This window comes from Tiliqua scincoides, chromosome 2, assembly GCF_035046505.1.
Source record: "Tiliqua scincoides isolate rTilSci1 chromosome 2, rTilSci1.hap2, whole genome shotgun sequence".
Taxonomy (NCBI): Eukaryota; Metazoa; Chordata; class Lepidosauria; order Squamata; family Scincidae; genus Tiliqua; species Tiliqua scincoides.
This window is the reverse complement of record NC_089822.1, coordinates 57,886,390-57,906,995: the sequence shown is the minus strand read 5'-3', so window position 1 is coordinate 57,906,995 and position 20,606 is coordinate 57,886,390. Positions and strand designations below refer to the sequence as shown.

At 39.1% G+C, this 20,606-nt stretch overlaps 1 protein-coding gene across 1 annotated transcript in view; it reads right to left on the bottom strand.

Annotated features, from left to right (window-relative positions):
* Positions 1 to 4,572: 4,572 nt before the first annotated feature.
* Positions 4,573 to 20,606, bottom strand: part of CHSY3 (chondroitin sulfate synthase 3) — a 143,695-nt gene continuing 127,661 nt past the window's right edge. Inside the window, exon 3 of the mRNA XM_066612567.1 lies at positions 4,573 to 6,129. Within this exon, the coding sequence (XP_066468664.1) occupies positions 4,573 to 6,129 (1,557 nt within the window). The remainder of the gene's footprint in view (positions 6,130 to 20,606) is intronic.

Genomic DNA, 20,606 nt, shown 5'->3' with positions numbered 1-20,606 from the left:
TAGAGCAGTGATTCTCACACATTTAGCACCTGGACTCACTTTTGAGAATCAGGACCCACTGGAGGTGATGTCATACTGGAAGTGACATCATCAAGGCAGGAAAATTTTTAACAATCTTAGGTTACAATTCTACCCACACTTACCCAGGAGTAAGTCCCATTTACTATCATTGTTAAAAGAATGTACATAGCCCAAGACCTTGCAGTGTTCCCACTAAAGAAAATGAAGTCTTGGACAACAGATTTCAGAATAATTTGGATTTTAGGTGTCTGGATAAGAGATAATCGACCCGTAATTTTAAAATATCACTCTATCCTCTGCTAGTCATATTGCTAATTAAACTGCTATGAAATCCATTTGGCACTGAAAAAAAATACACATATCTTACTTTTCATTTCCACCTAAGAAATGGTCATTTTTCCAACCTTAAATGAATAGCCAATTCTATAAGAAACAATATATCATTTTAGCTCATCTCCAGGATGTCTACAGAAATTGATAATCAATACCCATGGTGTCACTGTTATATAAAAATGAATGTTAGAAACTTAAGATATAATAACCATTTGAAAGACTAGATGAAAGGAGCAAAAAAAAAAGTATGGAAGATAACAGTTTTGGTATGTCATAAAAAAGCTCTTTTATATGCTGTAACAGTAAGCGTAATTCATCAGATCTTCCTGGTGAGATTGCAGGTGTTTGTACTTTTGGCACAGCCCCTCCCAGTCAATTGCACCCAGTAAGATTATGTCATCATCATTCAAATTTTCCTACCACAAATCAGCTAACATAATGTTATCTGAGAACAGTTATTCCAAAGACAATATAATACTTTTTAACAAACATTTATAATCCAGTTGGTAACAAAGTAATCCATCATATAACAAATGAATTGGTCATACACTAAATAAATATCTGTAAATAGTAAGAACTAACAATTTGATTTTCTCACACAGGACCTGATCCGGCAAGTCCTCTATACACAGAACTCCCTCTGCAGTCATCATGTTCAATTCATGTTCTGCAACTTGGTCTGAGTAAGTGAAGTCAATTAGTTTGAGGCTGAGCACAGCTGTTTATCAGATTTATCAAAATCTGATCAGACTTCCAGAAGCTTTTTGCTGTTGTAATCACCAATAAGATTCTGGTTTCCTAACAACATTATGCACAGTTAAATGGCATTTTGAAAAAGTTGTCTTCAAGTTGCAAAAAATATCTGCAGTTGATTACATCGGCTGTGCTTGGCTGGGTAAGTTAAAAAATGACAAGAGTACACAGATTCCAAACAGCAAAGGTTTCGGTTTTCATAGAAGTTGTAGATGTAGCATTGAAGAATGGTTTCTGAAAATATTTGTATCAGAAGCTGGGGAAGAAAGATTTGTTCTGCCTCTCTCAATTTCTTCTCCAAGTCCCAGGATGATGAGACTTGCCTTGTCTCACTTGTATTATCAGGAGATGCAAATGCTGGTACATTGTATTGATTCCTTTCAAAAGCACATCATCTACATTTCTTTTCTCTTTTTTTGGCACACCACATACACATTTTGCATGATGAAACTTTCAATAGGACTAAACTTTAATGATTCATGCAAGAACTTAGAAGGTTCACCTGCCAGACTGTTTAACAATTTAGATTAACGATGTGTCAGGGGAAAACTATAGATATTTGTATCTTCATGATAGGGTCAACTTCTTCAAATTGCACAGGCATTGCAGTAAGTAACAATGCAACAAATATTGTTACCTTGCAATGCTCGGCCACAAGACTTGAGAATAGTTGCTACTGCCAGGTGACTCTCCTAAGTGAAATGGGAAGAGGTTGGTATGCTTGACTTCTTAAAAATTATTTTTCTTTTAACTAGGTCCCTTTTTTGCATGGTGTTTATATATGCAAAATGGCAATTAGCAGTCCAGTCCTACTGGGCTTAAAATGCTGTGACTGCCTTATAGCAATCACAAAAGAGCCTTTGACAAACAGGGATGCGCACTCCAAGAGTACCAGTGGGGAGCTGCAGTGGCCCCATGCATAGCAGAGGCTCTGTCAGAACCTGATAACCTTGGTAAGTTGGCAGGTGAGGTGGCAAATGGGGCAGGGTTAACCAGCTCCAGGACAAGGGTGGGTTTGGCAACAGCAGAATCCTAGACCTGTCCCAGGCCCGATCCCACAAACCTGGGTCCACGCAGATCTGCACCAACAATTTTGTTAGCACAGATTTGGGTAGACCTCTCTGCACTGTGTAGGCTTACTCCCAGGTAAAAAACATATGTTCCCTTATCCAGAGAAGACCTCTAGGACTGCCCCCTGCAGGATGCAGCACAAGCCATTTTGGTGTGGCTGCATTGGTGGAAGAAGGAAGCATAGGATTGGGCTGCAAGTCTGATTGAGCTTGCGTGCTGTAGAAAGTGGGAACACTTCTAAGACATGATGGATAGGACAGGTAGACAGAAAACACTAAATAATGTGTCCAGATGTCTTCAAATCACCTAATCCTTCACCATCAATATCACTGTTTTTATAAGATGGTTACTGGTTACAAATTTTACTAGTTTTGTGGAATCAGGATTAAGAACATAACAAGAGCCCTGCTTGGATCAGGCCATTTACTCCAGCTTCCTGTATTAAAAGTGGGCCTCCAGGTGCCTCAGAGAGCACTCAGCAAAACATGATATCACGGTACCTGTATTCCTTGCATTTGGCCTTCAGAGGTAGACTCTCTAAAACCCAGTGGTTGAATATAGTCATCATGGCTTGTAATTAGTGATGACTTTGCTTCCAGTTAATTTTATTGGATGCCCCCTAGTTCTGGAGTTGTGTGGGAGGGACAGGAACTTCCCTCTATCCATCACATGCATAATTTTACTTGTCTTAGTCATGTTCACCTCAGGCGCCTTTTTCTAGACTCAAAAGGCCCAAAATGTTGGTCTTTCCTCCTAAGAAAGGTGTCCCACTTCACTAATCATTTTATTCACTGTCTTATTCCAGTTCCACTACAGCCTTTCTGAGATGTGGTGACCAGATTCTGTTTCTGTCATTTCTAAAAAGTTTTGAGCAGGGTATATATGTGAATGCCTAAGGGGATGTTTTTCTCTAAGTCCCTGCAGCTAATCCAATGGTGCCATTTGCTGATGTGCAATCAATTGACTGCTAATGGAAATAAATTTTAAAAAGTATCATAGCCAAAGAGATACATATGATACATTTGAACATACAATACAATTTAATTAGCTATATATTAGATATGTATCATATTTCTTGGATATGCCCTCTGAATTCTTAGCACAGTTTCATTACAGAATATTCTAGCTGTGTGTCACAAATGCAATTAAAAAGAACTCAAGTAAGAAATGCATTGCCTGAATCATAACGTGCTTTAGGCTTGCAACGACTATGCTTTGCTTTTAATTTAAAAAAAACTTTAAAAAAAGATTCTTGCACAACTGACATTTTGGTTTCTAATGTTGATTTCCCTTTCAGCATTGCACCAATACAGTGTTGAAATTTGTAGGCTCTTCAGAGAGTGAAAAGTGTTAACACATTTCTATAAATTTTCACTAATATAAATATATTGGCAAGAACTTTGACCAGCAAGAGTAGTTTCATACTTAAATAATTACATGTTCTTTCAACAATGATGAGTTTCAGAATATCAATATTAATACACAGTTATAAAAAGACAATATTGTACCCATTTATTTCCCTTTGTATCAAGTGCAGTTTTATGAAAAGAATAAAATAGAAAGTTATTTATATATTAGAGTCTCATTCTAAACAAAGACAAAGCAACATATTCTTGCATTTGAGAAAGTATATGGCATGTCCATACTTTTATAAATAACATTGTACCATAATTTCTTCTGGTGAGCAAATGAAGGACATTGGTTCAGAAAACTTCTCAACATATCCGAATATTTGAGCTAGTCATGTTTTCTTAAGAAAACACAGTCCAATTCTATTCAACGTTGACAGCAACAAGGAGATCATTTTAACACAACATTTAAGGTTCTTGGTAGCCAGTACCAGTTGCACTTGGAAAGAAAACGCTGTTTGTGTGTGTGCACATTTTCTCTTTTTTTAAAAAATAGATACACAGTCTGTTTTTAATTTACTTTAAAAATTATAAAGATGAAGAATAACACTGTTTCTTTTAGTCCTCGTATAAATTATAAAACTCAAGTTTGCTAGAGTCTCTTTCCCAGAGGAAGCATAAAGCACTTTTGTGGTACCTTCACCAGAAAAAAACAAAAAGTATCACATTAAGTTTGACAGACACAATGAAGATTGATATTGCATCCTAAAGCCCAAAGAAAACATTCTTCTGATGCATTCCTTACGATGGATGTGCTCCATGGGATTGTTTGATTGCCATAGTTTCATTCAGTCTACAGATAAGGGAGAAAAGACACCACACCTAATCAGTTCAGTAGGTATCTGGAATGCTCCTGACAGCAGGCTCTTTTAGTCTGAGGTCAAACACACATCCTTTGGAAGACAAAAAGGAGTTTGAAAAAGTGATGACAAAACAAAGAAGTAATGAGGTAAACTCCCCTAAGAAGGCAGAGCAAGTTAGAATGTCAGGACAGAGTTAGATTATACCTGACCCCTAAATGTTTTTCTAGCCATATTTCAGCTAGTTGCATGGCAGAGGCAAATGTACTTGCTTTGGACCCCAAGCACATCTTGTACTGTTTCGGATCTAGGTTGGGATCACAATGAACTGGATGAAAAACATGTACAACCCCAACTTCTTGGCTTCTAAATGCCTTCAGTCCAGAAGTTATTACTTTAGTAAAGAGATCTACATCCTCAAGTCCCCAACCTTGAATTGAGGTATCAAATCCACCTGCATTCACAAGGTCACTTTTGTAAATACAAGTGATCCCAAACCCATAGTCTCTCCAAAACCCAGTTCTCTTTGTGAAAACAAAGTGACTGTCTGCTGGAGGGTTACCCCCATATGTTACTTTGGGGTCATATTGACTGAAAATAATAGGATAATACACTTGTTCTCCTTGAATAGTATTTGCTCTACAGCGCTGGAGAAAATCTGGGGTAAATATCAGATCAACATCACAAAACAGCAGCAAGGTGTCATTATCAAACCGAGAAGAGGCCATTTCAAGACCCAAACCTCTAGAGAAAGCTCCTGACATTGGAATGACAGTCATGTCTGCCATAGGATACTTATAATGATATTCATTAATCAATTCTATGTGTTTGCTGGAATCTTGATCAGAGTTGAAGAGAATGACTGCCAGTTTTACATTCTGCTTGGGGATAAGGCAAGTCTTTTCAAAGTTCTCCATAAACCGTAGGAAAATGTCGTATCTCCCTGTGAGAGGGATAAGAATGTGAATCTTTTTGTCACTGCTTGCTCCCATTTCTTTGATGCTTTGAAATGATGAAAAAATCTTCAAGGAGTTAGAAATGAAGGTGAAAGATGGTGTGTCACTATTCACATTTTCCAAAAGGCTTTTTATATCCAGTTCTTTTTCCTCTCTGAAAAAGGGTTTACTAAACAATTGTTGAAGGTAGGCATGCCGTCGAACTGGAACAGTAACTTTTCTTCCTTTGTGCCTTTTATATAAAAGGAGCAAATCTAAAATGTATTCCACACCATGCAGAGGATCAACCCTGCGGTAGCCATACTGTATTTCATTGAAATCAATAAGTCTTCCTCTAGATTTAGAGTTCTCATTGATCATTTCCATTACCTGCATTACAGTGTCATCCAATGCTGCCCGCAGGACGCTATTAATGCTCTGTCTAGGTGGCTGATTCTCAGCCATAGAGTAAAGGAGCTTTCCAGTCAAAAACTCCCATTCAATGACTTCATTCCTATTGCGTGGCTGGAAGCGGTTGAAAGAAGGCATCATTCCCAAAAGCTGATCATCTTTGCTGAGTTCACCATTACTGAGCTTGCTCATGAGGGCACTCTCCCTGTGAAGTTGGATGGTTCGGTAACGCAATTCTGAAATTTTACGAGTCAATACGTAATTGTGAAGCCTATACTGGTAGGCGGGTCTTTTGTTTGGATGAAGCGTAATTGCTGTGTGTATTTTGCCGTTATGAAGATCTTGTATGTAACCCTTCCGGTTATGTTCGTAGTTTTCGTGGAACAATTGCTGCATCTAGAAAACAGAAAAGATAAGTACTGTTAAATGGATTGTTGCCAATTATGGTTAAGCAAGTAAATACTGGCAGGTAAATTCTGGTAACTCACATCAGCTTCATTTTCAGGCATCATTCACTGGCTTGATACCATTTTTTTTTTAAACCTTCATTCTCAAACATACGTATATGGAAGGGCTAGAAATTATCTCTGCCTCCTTGCAGACAGGAAAAAAGAGGTAAACCATAGGATAAACAAACATGACAACAGGAGATGCATTTTCAACAAAGGCCCTTAAAAAGGTGAAAATGTACTATTTCAAGTACATTTTTTAAAGCCCCCCCCCCATATTTTAGTAACTTGCATTAAAGTTACACCTCTGCTTTTTAGTAGCAGCAACAGGGCCAGCTTCAGATCTGAGTGGGTCCAACACATGCGTATTGTGGGTTTTCTTTATTTGTGGGAAATAGTTACCTTGGCATGGGGGCATAGCTGTTGGTGGCAACAGTTCCCTGTCCCAGCCTCCCCACAAAGCCACCCACAAATGTGCTTCTATTCAGTGGTCCCTGTGATGACACATGAGCATGAAGGTGAGCACTGAGCAGGGCCTTAGAAGTCAGCCTAAGCATTCTGATGGCCCTGATAAGTATCCATCTTCTTGGACCCTAGACACCTTGGCTAGCAAAGATTCAAACTGTCCAGCCGAGCTTCAAGTACCAGGACAGGTACAGTCCCAAAGCAGGGACAGAGATGGCCATGCTGCATTGCTCCTGAGGATTTATAACTAGCAATCTTCCACTCTCTTCCCAAGCATGACATCAATGGAGTCGCTGGGTCATGGAGTTTTGTCTCCTTTACATGCAGAACTGAAAACAGAGAATAAGGTCTGAACAAAAGTAATCAGCCCAAAAATTTTTATATTTTTATCTACAAGCAACATAACCTATAGGTATAAGAAATGCCTTGCTGAATCAAGTCAAGAGGCATTCTAAAAAAATTTTCCCAAATTGTGAGCACTCATATGACTGGATGCTCACAGGAAAACACAAAGCTAACAGTAACCATAAATATAACCATAACACTGTTATTTATTTCCTATATCTGATATAAGTAGGAAAATAAACCTTTTCAGTAGAAAATACATGTCCATTTTGACACAAGCTCCCTCAAGATCATTTTTATTTATCTTTATTAACATATAAAAATAAAAATATAGTGATATTACAATGTTTTTGTGAATATATTAAGACAAAATATTAACAAAAGAAAAACTGCTTTGAATGTTAACTTTGATATCCCATTTATGTTCTCAAATACATAGAGTGGGAAAACTGATTTTTCCTTTTGATTCTGTGAAAAAAACAGGCCCAGTCTATAATTACATTATACAATCAATGGCAAGTATTAGACAAGAAACCTACCATCCAGAATTTTCCTCTTGAATATCTGAAACTGCATTCAGATTCTGTACATACCCTGAAATATTCACTATTTCACCAGTCAACGAAGGAGATAATTGATATCAGCTAGATGCAATATTAAATCATTTATACTATATTGATACTCCTTTCTTTCAAGATGAGGGAATCTCTTACTTTTCTATTCAATTGCATTATTAGAGAGAGAGAGAGAGAGAGAGAGAGAGTGTATGTATGTATATATATATATATATACACACACACACACACACACATTCATACATGTGTGTGTGTATATATATATATATATTATACACACACACACACACACACACACACACATTCTGAATATATATATATATATTCAGAAAGTTGGCACCCTTAAAGAAATCTGCCTATCCTCTAGCATAGTGGTACTCAAACCAGTGGGTTGCGACCCACCAGCTCGTGTAAAGCTTCTCTGCCCCTCTAAGGAGCGGGTTAAGGGGCGAGGGCAGCAAAGCAATTCCTAGGATCACGTCGCAAAGGGGGAAAGGGAGGGTACTTAGCGCTGCAGCACATTGCAGGAGTTGCGGGGAGCCCCATGCAGTCCTCCTCAGGGCTCCCCAATGCTTAGAATGTTCAAACGGAGCAATCGCAAAGTACTTCCTGTTTGCAATTAGGAAGTGCTTTGCGATTGCTATGTTTGAACATTCTAAGTCTCAGGGAGCCATGCGGAGAGCTGTGCAGGGTCCCCCGCAATGTGCTGCAGCCCTAAGTAAGTAAAAGCATGCCTATTCGCCCCCTTATCGACACAATCCTGGGGATCACTTTGCTGTCCTCGTCCCTTACCCATAAATAAAACTCCCAAGAAGTTTGAGACCACTGCACTAGGATTTATGCCTCTGGGGCTGCGATGCCTTGGATCAGAGGCACACACAGCCATCAGAGCATTGCTAGCACTCAGTAACAGCAGGAGGCAGGACACTCAGCCAGATTCCCCAGAGCATATTCTCCAATTCTTAGTTCACCTAAAGACTCTGGAAGGACAGTGAGTACTCTGCATTGGTACCTGACAGTTTTAACCTTCCAAATAGAGATGACCCGCAGAGTCTGAAAGATGCTGGAAGGATGAGCTTTGGAATGTCCCAGAATATCAGAATACAAGAGCCTTTTATGCCTAAGCTGCTGATTATTACAATATTACAATATTATTATTATTACAGTATTATTACAGGACTTTCAGGAGCTGCATTTGTCATGCCACAACGTGATTCTCTTTAAGGCAATGGCACTTGTGGCATTTTTCATGGCATTTTGACACAGCGAATTTCTAGCCAGAGGTAGGAAGGTTTAGCCTGGGTCTGCTCTTTGACAGACAGATGGGTATGGGTATACTAATTACAGAAGCTAATTGCAGCATTCCAAGATGGAACAACAAAAATCCCAAAACAATTCTCATGCAACATTGCTAACATTTATTGTAAGTCACTGAACATAAATGGTATTTGTTTAGCATAATTCTTCTTACTCATACTATTGCCATTGCTTCTCTTCTATACGTTGTATGAACAAGGTTGGCAGAATTTGGTCATTATTATTATTTAAATATGAGAGAAAGCCTTGAATTCAGGATCTCATTAAACAGGAAGAGGAGAAAGATGGAATGTCAGTATTTAGAAACAAGCTTTTCTTAATATGGACAGACTCACAGCCCACAGACTGAGCTGCCTGGCGCGTGGCACTGCAGCGGCACAGAAAATGGCTGCCACTGCATCCTGAGTGCTAACTGGGTAGCATCGGCAGCAGCTCAGAAGATGGAGACTTTTGTCCCCTTCCCCAAGTGAGGCGAGTAGCCCCACGATGGGGCTACGTGATTCTACAGTGACCCAAGGGTCGGCATAGAATCAAGAGCCCCCATGTTGGGCCAGCAGCCTGACACAGAGGCTCAGGATCCAGTGCAGCTTCCTGCCTTTCCTCGCCCTGCTCTCTCTCCCAGAATGCCTCCTCCCTGCCCTGGAACACCTCCTCCCCGCCTCCCCTACACCCCATCTACCTCTCAGCCGCCTGGCAGTCCGCACAACTGCCGAGCTGCGGAGCACCAGTGCTCTGCTGGTGCTAGCCCAGCGCTGAGCTAGCAAGCACTGATGCTAGGGCCTCGCAAATGTGCTTTACAGCATGTTTGCAACAGTGCGTGCTGGCGGTAAGCCGGGATGCACTGTTTAGGATAGGGCCTTCAGACATTACCATGGTATGATATAGTAAATGAAGGTGAAATCATGAAAATGCATGCTAATCACTAGCCTAGTTTCACTGGTGGTTTATCACAAACTGGGATTTTTTCTGGTACCCAAGCATGGCTAATCCCAGTTTGTTCTAATGACAGTCTGTGAACAATCCAGGCTATGAACTGGGATGGTTCACTATAATCCTGTTAAACTATGATAAACCATTGCCTGAAAAGTCTCTATGATTGCTACCAGACAGTTACCTGAATAGGTAAATATGGCCCTTTATATTAATAAATTAAGCAAAACACAAGTAACATGAAGCAGTCTTTAAAATTCTATTACAGTTATAGGTAACAAAATATGCAGACCAATCTTGCAAGAGGAGCGTGTTGAGGAGAATAATTGAAGATCAAAACTTTCTTCTTATATTATTGTTACATAAATAAAAGCTTTCAAGGAGATCAGTGTGTTTAGACTCATAAAGTCTTTTAAACTATCAATTTCAGATCAATGAAGGGCAATCATAGAACTGGCCTCTCTGTTCAACAAGGTTACACAGAGTAGCAACTATACAAAACTCCTCAGTACATCACATGGTCAAACTGAACAATTGAAGGGGAATTAATATTCATTTCTGCTGAAGGAAAACACTGTTGCAAACACTCTCTGGGCATGTACCCTATCAGCCAGACCCTGATCAACTGAATGAAAGTGACACATAAACTGCAGGTTCTTTTCCATGTTCCAATACTTAGTTTGGTCAGATTACATTTAAAAACTTGTAATGGATCTGTAGTCCTCTTTGGGCCTATGCATCTGCAAAAAGCAAGTAATAGTTCAACAGCAATAGATCCAAGATAAGAGAAAATACTTTTTGTGATCAGAATTCATCCTTGGATTTTAAATCCCGTAAGTGATTATCTTTATTTCATGTGCTCAGGGGGAAGGGAGGGGTCACTTGCCTTGGAGTGAAACTGTTCTAAGTGCCTGGAGAGAGAATAATTGATGGATTGTAAGCCGGCTGCCCTCTCTCACACTAACAAGGTTATTGTTAAACTACTTTTTTCCTTTAATTGAAAGGGCCCTTCTCACTCAAAACTGCAGGTGAAAAATCTGTGGATAATTAGGTTATGCCTGTATATGCAGATGAGTCATACTTGTTTAAGCTATATAATGCAAAGATTTATATTTTTTCAGTCTTCAACATTTGCGTTACAGCATTGGTATGTTATTGAACTGCCATTTCATATTGTTCATTTATTGTCCTAATTATTTTTTATGCAAACTACTTTAAGAACTTCTATTAAACACTGGAATATATATTTAAAAATGAAATAAACTGACCACATCATTTTCATGTGTAAAACTCCTGATAGATTGAAAACTAATATACTTCAGTGCAATCCTAACCAGCTTTCCAGCACTGAGGTTAAGGGAACAAACATTCCCTTACCTTGAGGAGTCCTCCATGTCTGCCACCCAGCTGCAGGATGCAGCACATGCCCCACTGGCACAGCTGTGCCAGTGCAATAAGGTTGGTTAGGATTTGGGTCCATTCTTAGCATAATGGTTTTGTTCAGTGAATGGGCACATTATAGCTACTTACTGGGGGTGTGATAAATGTCTGCCCGTTCTGGTTTCAAGGGTGAAGGTGTTGGGGGCATCTCTACCCCCAAGAATAAAACTTTTTCCATTCTTTTTTTCTGCCATTTTTCCCCGATATGATGCTACTTCAGTACCATTTTTTCTCTTCTGTACAGGGCTCTATCCTTCTCCATAGAGTAAATTCCACCAATCGGGAATGATATAGTGAATGTGATTACATCAAGGTCCTACATAACCAGCCAGTGTTGATGTGACTGAAGTTAAGCTGATTTACTGTGACACTGTTTCTTGGATTAGTTGAGTGGGTGACCCTAGTCAATCAAAAATGTAAGAGTACATCATCCTGAATACATAAGCACATATTTTGCAGCAATCCTTTAACGCCAAGGAGAGAAGATACACTGATGCTGACCAAAGTGTCCCTGAAAATCACCCCTTTTGGACCAGCACCATTATTTACACAATTATGCCACTTATGGGATTGCAATATGATAGTGCAGAATAAATAAATAGCTATGTATGTTTTTTCTTAGTTTTGATTATACTGTACTCTCTGGCTTTCACACTGTAATCAAGACAACTGTTTTAGAAGTCTCAATCGCCATCTATTTGGATGGGAAAACTTTTTGGTGCTCAAAAGAAAATTTGATTATAAGGTAGAGAATCAGGAAAATGTATATTTTTTAAAGTCCTTTCAAAAATGGGGCATTTCAAAACATACTTATACAAACATACAGAGCCCCGTTACAATGGGAGTTTATGAGTCTCTGTCTTCCAAAGCATTAAAGGCACAACTGCTATTTAAGTACAAACTGCGGAACCACACTGGACCCTACTGTAAACATGTTCCTGAAGTCTTTTTATTCTTCTTGAAAAATGAAAAGAAATCAAAGACAGTTACAAAAAGCCTCCTGCACAACACAAAGATTTTGTCTCTTTAACCTATAGTGACCCTCTTACTTTAGTTTTAATCATTGTAGTAATCTGTAGTCATTTTATGTGATTGCCCCAATTAGCAATAATTGCATAGTTGTAAGGTCACAAGCCTCTGTTTTTAATATAATTTTCATGAGTTTTGGAAGAAAGCTATGGCTGGTCTCTCTGTATTTCTGTACTGATCTTCCAGTGTTGTTTAGAATTTGCCTAAGGCTGCAATCATATTCACACTTCCAGGGAGTAAGCCCCATTGAACATAATGAACTTAATTCAGAGTAACATTCATAGGATTGCACTACAAATACCTGAAAGCCTATAACACAGGCCAACATACATTTTGCTTCCTTAAACGTTACACCAATTCCTGGGTATATTTGGGGTACTGATTCCAAAAATGGTATCCATTTTGCCCTACACCATGGTTTCCTCATGGGGAAGCTGCTTGAACCATTCACTAATGAGGCTATACTATATCTTCAAAACAAGACATGATAGGGCAAAACGGATGCCATTTTTGGAATCGGCACCCCAAATTCATATCAAACCACCATAAAGTTTGGGAAAAACTTTTCTGACCCTTAATTTTGTAGGCCTATGTAATTAGAGGCATTTGAAAACGATGTTATTTACTTGACTCAGAATTAAGTCACATGTTCAGTAATACTTAGGCTGTAGTCCTGTCTTACTTGGAGGAAACAAACACCTCTATAAAAAATGTACAGAAGTAGGTTAAAGCTAGAAAAAAATTAGGACATGCCACTTCACTATGGCACCTAAGGTTTACTGAAGCAAAGAAGACAGGCAACTGAACGATATTGTTACATATGATGGAATGCTTTGTGCAAGCTTGAAATTATACAAGTTGAGGCTTACATAAATTGAGGATTTTCTTACTATCTTAAGTAATTAAAATATGTTCATTAAATATACTGCTCTGAATAAACCAAAATGCATCTCCACCTTTGAGAATAATCACTTTTCCCTGCCATTTTCTCCTGTTATGTCCATTTCCCCCTCTTGTCCATTGGCTGCCAAATTCCAGGTTAGCTTTCCTAACTGGACACCCAATGGGAAGACTCACCAGGGCTGAGTGTGCTGGCTTCAGGGTTGGTGGGCCATGCAAATGTGCCTTTGCATGGTTATGTACCCCACAAGTCTCCACCTGTGAAGTAAACCCAGACCTGGATTTACATTGGAAATCTGATATCTTGATGTAGTTTTTATCTTAAGTCATTTCTTCCTAGTTGCCACAAAGCTCACTGAGTGACATGGGGTTCTGTGCATGCACTCTCTCTGCTAACCTGTTTCATAGGTTGAGGTGTTTGAAAAAGGTGTAATTTATTTTACTCAGAAGTCCTAAGTTCAGTAGAACATATATAAACCTATCCTATTCACTGGAAACAAACACTTCTATTCATAGGGTTGTTGCAAGGATAAAAGGGAGAGGGGCAACATATGCTGCTACCAGAATCTTGCAGGGCTGGTTGGAATCAAATGTAGCATAGTAAATAGAATTTCTTACCATGAGAATTATACACTTGCACAAAAATGGTGTTCTCTTGCACGGCTCTTTCCCCACTCGTTTCAAACCCTTCCAATGAGCTGCGCATGGGCAGAAAGAGATCTGACTAATGTAAAGTCAACATACATATGGGTGGCTGAACCAGAACCTTTGTGTAAGTCGGGGAATGCCTGTATTCAATTTTCATTATTAGAGAAAGATATTCTGTTTGCATGGGCTTTTATATGGAGCTATTTTCCTTTATTTTTTATACAGAGCAGTTGCAGATTCTGCAAATCTTATACTCCGGTGTAAGAAAAAAAACACAAAAAACCATGTTAATACCAGATGGGAAAATAGGAAAAATGCCCTTCAACTTATATTTTGCCCTTCAACAGTTATATTTGAAATATGCATCTAGTATTATTTGATCTTCCTAAAATAGTATATTCAAAAACATCATCCCAGTGGCCTGCTATGTTACCAAAAGGGCTGTTTTGTTTAGGGGAATTATTACACTACCCTTATTGGAACATTAGGATCGTAGGCTGGAGAACAAGATGGCGTAATGCAGAAAAATTCCCTTTTGCTTAAAGAGGAGACTGAGAGAAAGATAACTTTCTATAAAAGATTATGGTTTATTACAAAAGGACAAAGGTAAAAATAATGCACATGGACAAATGATATTTCTTGGTACCTAGCTTTCATGGTGGTTGCGTGTGAAGAGTATTTGGTGCATCCAAGAAAATCAGAAAAAGGAAGGGGGGTTGTAGGGAAGGATTTTAGGGGTCCCTGCTCTTCCAATCCCAGCTGCTAACTAAAGATGGGGAGAAAAGGGGAGAAAAAGGGGGGGAAGAGTCCTGTGGAGAGGACCCTCTGACACAACACAAATGTGTTGGGCCTTGGAGAGAGACAGCATGTGAGAGGAAGCCCTCTCTTAAAAGGGGTTGGGAGACAAAGGGGCTGAGCTGGATGGTAGCTTGATTGCTAACACAAGGCTGGGTGCTTGGAGTATGTATACATTTGAATGGGGATCAGGATGTCAGTTATCAGCAAAATTCAGTGGGATATATGGCTGGCTTCCTTAACAAAGACTGAGTGGAAACAATACAATGAATCAGAAACAGAATTTCAACACCAAAATCATGGAAGGCAGTTCAAGTTTGCATACAGTATTGCAGGGGTCTCCAAACCCTGGCACGGGGGCCAGATGCAGCCTGCAGCAAGTCTCTTTCCGGCCCGCGGCCAACCTCTTGACCCCTGAAAGCCTCTGGCCCATTCAACTGAACATGATGATGGATATTTTAAGGGTTAACCTAACTTCTCTCAGATAAGAAAAACACCCAAAATTAGGAGCCAAAGCAGTGACTAGTTTTCCTGTTAAAACCAGGATAGAAAAAGTCATTATGTCAAGATGACCTGCAGAGAAAAACATGTGCGTCATAGCTTTCCCAAAAGGAAAATTCCAGGGTCTTATGTAATCAAAGTTGCAGGCCAGAAACTTTTCCATACATGGCTGACAAACTTCCCAGTTAGGGCTGGAACCATGCACCAGTATGCCAAATAAGGAGAGGGAAATGACATGCAATATCACATGGGTCGATTGTTTGTGACAGAGTACAAGCAAAGGAGTTTTGGGTGTGGTTCTCTGAGAAATCAATGATCCACCATGGGGTAACTTCGAACCTGTATCCATCCTAATCTATTCCTAATCTGTAAATAGCATGTAAATAAACTTTCTATAAGCTTTTAAAGGAGTCTGTGTATGCTTAGCATTTGACTCAGAGATCAAGTCCCAGAAATCTCTCTATCAATGACCAGAACTGTGCTCTGATTGGGGGATATTCTGAAGGCCAGAGAGGTTGAATGAATGAGCCCATTCATTCATTTATTCACTCATCTAAGTTACATCTCTAATTTATTTATTTAAATTTTATATTTAATTTTTTTTTCCAGCCCTTCACACTACACCAGATATTTGATGCAGTCCTCTGGCCAAAAAGTTTGGAGACCCCTGCAGTAATGTAAGAGGTACTTAAACAGTGATTGGATTAAGACACAAGACTTTCTTGCATAATGAGTGACTATGGGTGGTGTTGGTTGTGTAACCATGAGCTTGTGACTTGACCAGAGTCCTGGAAATGTGACCTGTATGCTGGGAGAACAGTTTAGCTTGCATGATATTATAAGCAGATATATAGAAAACCACAGCTAAAAGGCAGAAGGGGATTCTCATGTAACAGCTAGGCAACTTAATATAAGCCTGTATCTTGCAAGCCCCTCTCCATAGGCACAAGGCTACTATGATCTCATCTTCCCTCTCCACCCCCTCTTTCCAACTGCACAGGGTCTTTCACCCCTTTCATTTTCCCAGCAGTGTTGCAAAGTTGGTGGGCAGGGAGAGTGGCTGTGCTCTTATTGATAGATTAAAGCTGAGCTTGCCAAACTTGTGACCTCTGTGTTGCAAAAAAACCCTCCCTGTTAGGAGCAGTGCTCACCATTCCACCACACTGCTCACAATCAGCCCACCCAGTCTCTACAGAGCAGGCTTTGTGTCCAGATTTCCGAACAGATACAGCTGCATAGAGGGTAGTGCTGTATAGGTCGGGTGGGTCGATTGTGAGTGGCATGGCGGAATGGTAAGCATTGCTCATGATGGGGAGGGCTTCACAGTTGAGTCAGATCTGGCCAGCAAGCTGTAGTTTGGTGAACTCTGGATTAAAGGAATGAGACATGCTCCTGTGACATGGTCTTGAGACATGGTCTTGTGCTGATTATGGGAGTCCTTATTCTGATCTTGTGTTCTGCTGCAGCTGAACAGCAGAACTTAAGATCTGCCTCTTAGCATGTGATTTATCAGATACAACTGGCATGCAAAAGATCCTAGTTATCTTTTTCACAAGATGACGTTATTGGTCAAATGTACATATTTCATCTGAAGGAGACTTCATGTGGTGAAACATGCCAGTGATCATCCAATGGAAGGAACAGGCATACATATTGGAATCTATTGTACAAGGGTATACGTTGGGGGGGGCGGAGAAGAGAACTTTCAGGACTACTTCTACAGCAGGAACACTCCTCTTTAACAGTGACAGGAAAATAGCAGTAGTACCTGAACTATACCAAAAGTTAGAAAAACAAGATCAGCAAACTTTCTTTAGAACACTTACTCAAATTTCTCAATACCCAGCAGTGGAATTCACAAAATAAGTTTACATTCCCCAATCCTAGTGGGGACTTATGGCAGCAGATCGTGAAATCTGTTGCCCTAAATCCTGGTGCAGTGCTTCAAAAGGCTGTCGTGCACTGTGGGACTGCCAGTGGAAATGGCCAGAGGCCTGCACACCCAGGCAGCATGGAAGCAGGTAAGGTGATGGTGGGGATGGGTTGTGGACAATTTGGGGGAAGTTGGGGTCAAGCAGCAGGTGGCTCAAGGGTGAGACGGGTGTATCTCAGAGGCAGTTGTGCATGCCAGGATCCTATCCCCACTTCTTCTGGCCCTAAGTGTCCCTTAGGCACCCTGGACTTATGTCAACTAATTAGCTGGCAAAGGTTCAATGAGACTCATTGATGGAGAAGCAGCTTATGGAGAATTATATTTTTACTTACCTCACCTGGACCATCTGGTCATTCTCCCCCCCCCCTCCCAATCGAAGGCTGCAGCAAGCGTTGGCACTGCTGCACTGTGTGAAGTTTAAACCAATGGCAAAAGGACTGGACTGTCAATTTTAGTTCAAGTTTATTATTGTTACGATTAATATACCACTTTTCAACAAAAGTAGTTCAAAAAACAGTTTTCATAGTAAAAAAATGTTCCTTGTCTCCAAAGGGCTCATAATCACAAAAGTGACAGCAGCAAACAGGGTACAGAAGGGTACAGAAGGACAGTTGCACTTCCCCTGCTAAACATAAGAGGAATAACACTTAAAAGTGTCTTAGCCCAGTTAGCATGTTTGGGCCCAATTGATCAATCTGCAGTCTGACCTTAGGAAAACTCAATAATCAGCATGTTTTTAAAAAAAGAAGAAGTGCACTGATGCTACGATGCTCAGAATATAAATATACTTGGCAAGTTATCCTTGGTGATAGAATGAAAAGAAACCATGTCAGAAGACGACAGAGATGACAACTTTAACAGTGCAGAGAACTGTACCACTTAAGAGTTTCCATTTTGCCACAGGTTGTTTAGTTGTAACCATCAGACTGATTTGCAGTTAAGAAGAGGGCTTACAATCTGCTGCTGTGCATGAGGCTGGGATGCACATTCACATGCACGCATATGAGCAACCACAACTGAGCAATTGAACATCATGATCCCCTTGTCATTACCTCTCTTTCATTGTTAGAGCACTAAAAAAAATTCAAATTAAGATTTTAGCCCTTATGGTGTAATCAAAGAGATTAAGTACAGCTTCCTCCCAGCTGATTTTATTAACATTAAAGTTTTATGATAAATTATGAACATCCCTAGAGCTAAACATCCAATTAAAATAGCATAAGCATGGCAGGATGTCTATTACAATGTTTTTCTTAGAAGAAATTCTAATTATATTGCCATTATACTTTTCCACAGGCATAGTTATGTTTTGTTAGGGGATGAGATGAAAATACAGCATTAATTAGCATAAATGTATTCTTAAAACCTTATAGTCTTACTCCCCATCCTCCCCCAAAAAGGAAAAATTAAGATGGAATTACATGCTTCGTCAAGACTGAAAATACCACATTTACAATGCTTCTTCCATCTTAAAAGAGAATTTACAGGATGTAAGGGATTTTCTCACTGTTAAGTTTATGAATTATTGCCATTGCTAATTAGCACAAAAAGCAATTTACAACTATGCCATGACAGATTAAGAATGTATATGTCCCAGGCATTTTTACCTCTTGGAACAAAGTAGTAGTACATTAGAGCACATCTGTACAACAATACCATGACTTTCATCCACTCGACTTTCATTGCTTTGCTCTTTCAGCCATTTTCAATTATAAACACATTTCAAATTTTTTCTGTGTGCTTTCCTCTTTTGTCCAATTTCATCCAATGTTCCTCAATGTTCTTATATTTATTTTTATTTTATTTGTTTATTTAGGTTTTGCACACATTCACATGTGTTATATAGTTCATTATATTTTTCACTGGCCAAAATACATGTATGAGCTAAATAAAGCTATGCTCTGACATACATCCTTTTTTGATTTTCATCCATGCTCTGGTCCTTAACCAGACAAAAGTGCAAACAAGTCCTATCTCTGATGCACAATTGTAATTTTCCCTCACTACAAAGGGAATCCCTCACTATCCTGCAGACAATCAGAAACTTACCTCTAAACTTGTAATTTTCCAGAAAAGAACTCTCTCAAAAATTCATTTGTTTCTCAATTGTAGTTTCCCATAATTCCTTACTATAAGGATGACTTAGCTGGCTTCCATCTACCTTAGCAAATGAAACATTCTTGCAGTATTGACATATCCACCTCATCCAAACCACGAATGGGGTTGGTTGGCCATTTTTAACACAAGTAAATTGTACACAGCCGAATATTTCAAATTTCCAAGTATCAACATGGAACATATAAACACTTGGATGAAATGGGTTTTTTTCCAGCTTTTATGGGCTACATAGCATAGCAAAAAAACCCAAATGTTCACCTTGGGAAATAACTGTTTCCTTTCACACATGTACACATTTTAGCATAAGCAAATGGCCCCAAACCCGACCCAAATCCTCATTCAGAACTGTAACAAACTCCCAGTTCTGAGAATGCCCTCAAACCTGGTTCCAGGACCACATTATGCACACTCTGCACACACAAAAACTTGCTGTATGAGCAACCACCATGCTGAAATAATTTGAAGCATAGTCTACATTTTAGTTCTGCTGCAGTTTTAAACAAACCTCTAAAACATAAGGCTTGGTTGTAAGTTAATATTATTGGATCTATATTCTCAATCTTGTGCAAGTGTATGATCACATTTTTCAAACACATCTGCTTTATTTCAGATTTCAGAAAAAAAGCTATGGTTTATTCTCCATGTATTTATATTAATGGTTAAAAGTAATAAAGGGGAATTATCAAATTGTCTCACTATTACTTGATGTATTTGCCTATTAATGAAAAAATCTAGTTTCCACAACATATTCATGTCATGATTTAAAATAAATGTACACAATAATGTACACAAAACATAAAATATTCCTATTGTAGAACATATTTTTATATGACCCTGGAGATATATTAGCAGAGAACTAATTCTACCACTGTTATTTCACTGACATCCAACTCCCAACATAATAACATTTCACACAATTATCTTTGACATAATAAGAATAAAGCTGTGTTTAAAAATATTCCCTATGACATCTCGAGGCCATTTGGAGAATAATTACTCTTCTCCTTATGCTGCTGCCCTAGGGTGGTCACTTCTTAAACTGGATTGTATGGATTACCCTGGGACTAAATTTATCCTTACAATAGCCAAACAATCAATACCTACCACCACTTTTTTAGTAACTTTGAGAAAAGATCTAAAGACCAAGTGATGAGATAAGACTAACTAAAAACTCTCCAGATTAGAACATATACATTTATTAACACGCATAAGCAACATGGAACTGCAGTAAAGGAAACTGAAAAAGAAATGACTTCTAATACTTGTCCTAGGTGATCTAACAGGCACATAAGTTACATCTTAAATGGCTAAAAAATATCTACAGCAAAAGACAGTTGTTCTGATCAGAAAGCAAAATCTCTATCTTTGCTTGGCAGCTGCTGCAATGCAGAATTGAAAGAATTTAGGGCCCAATCATATCCACACTTT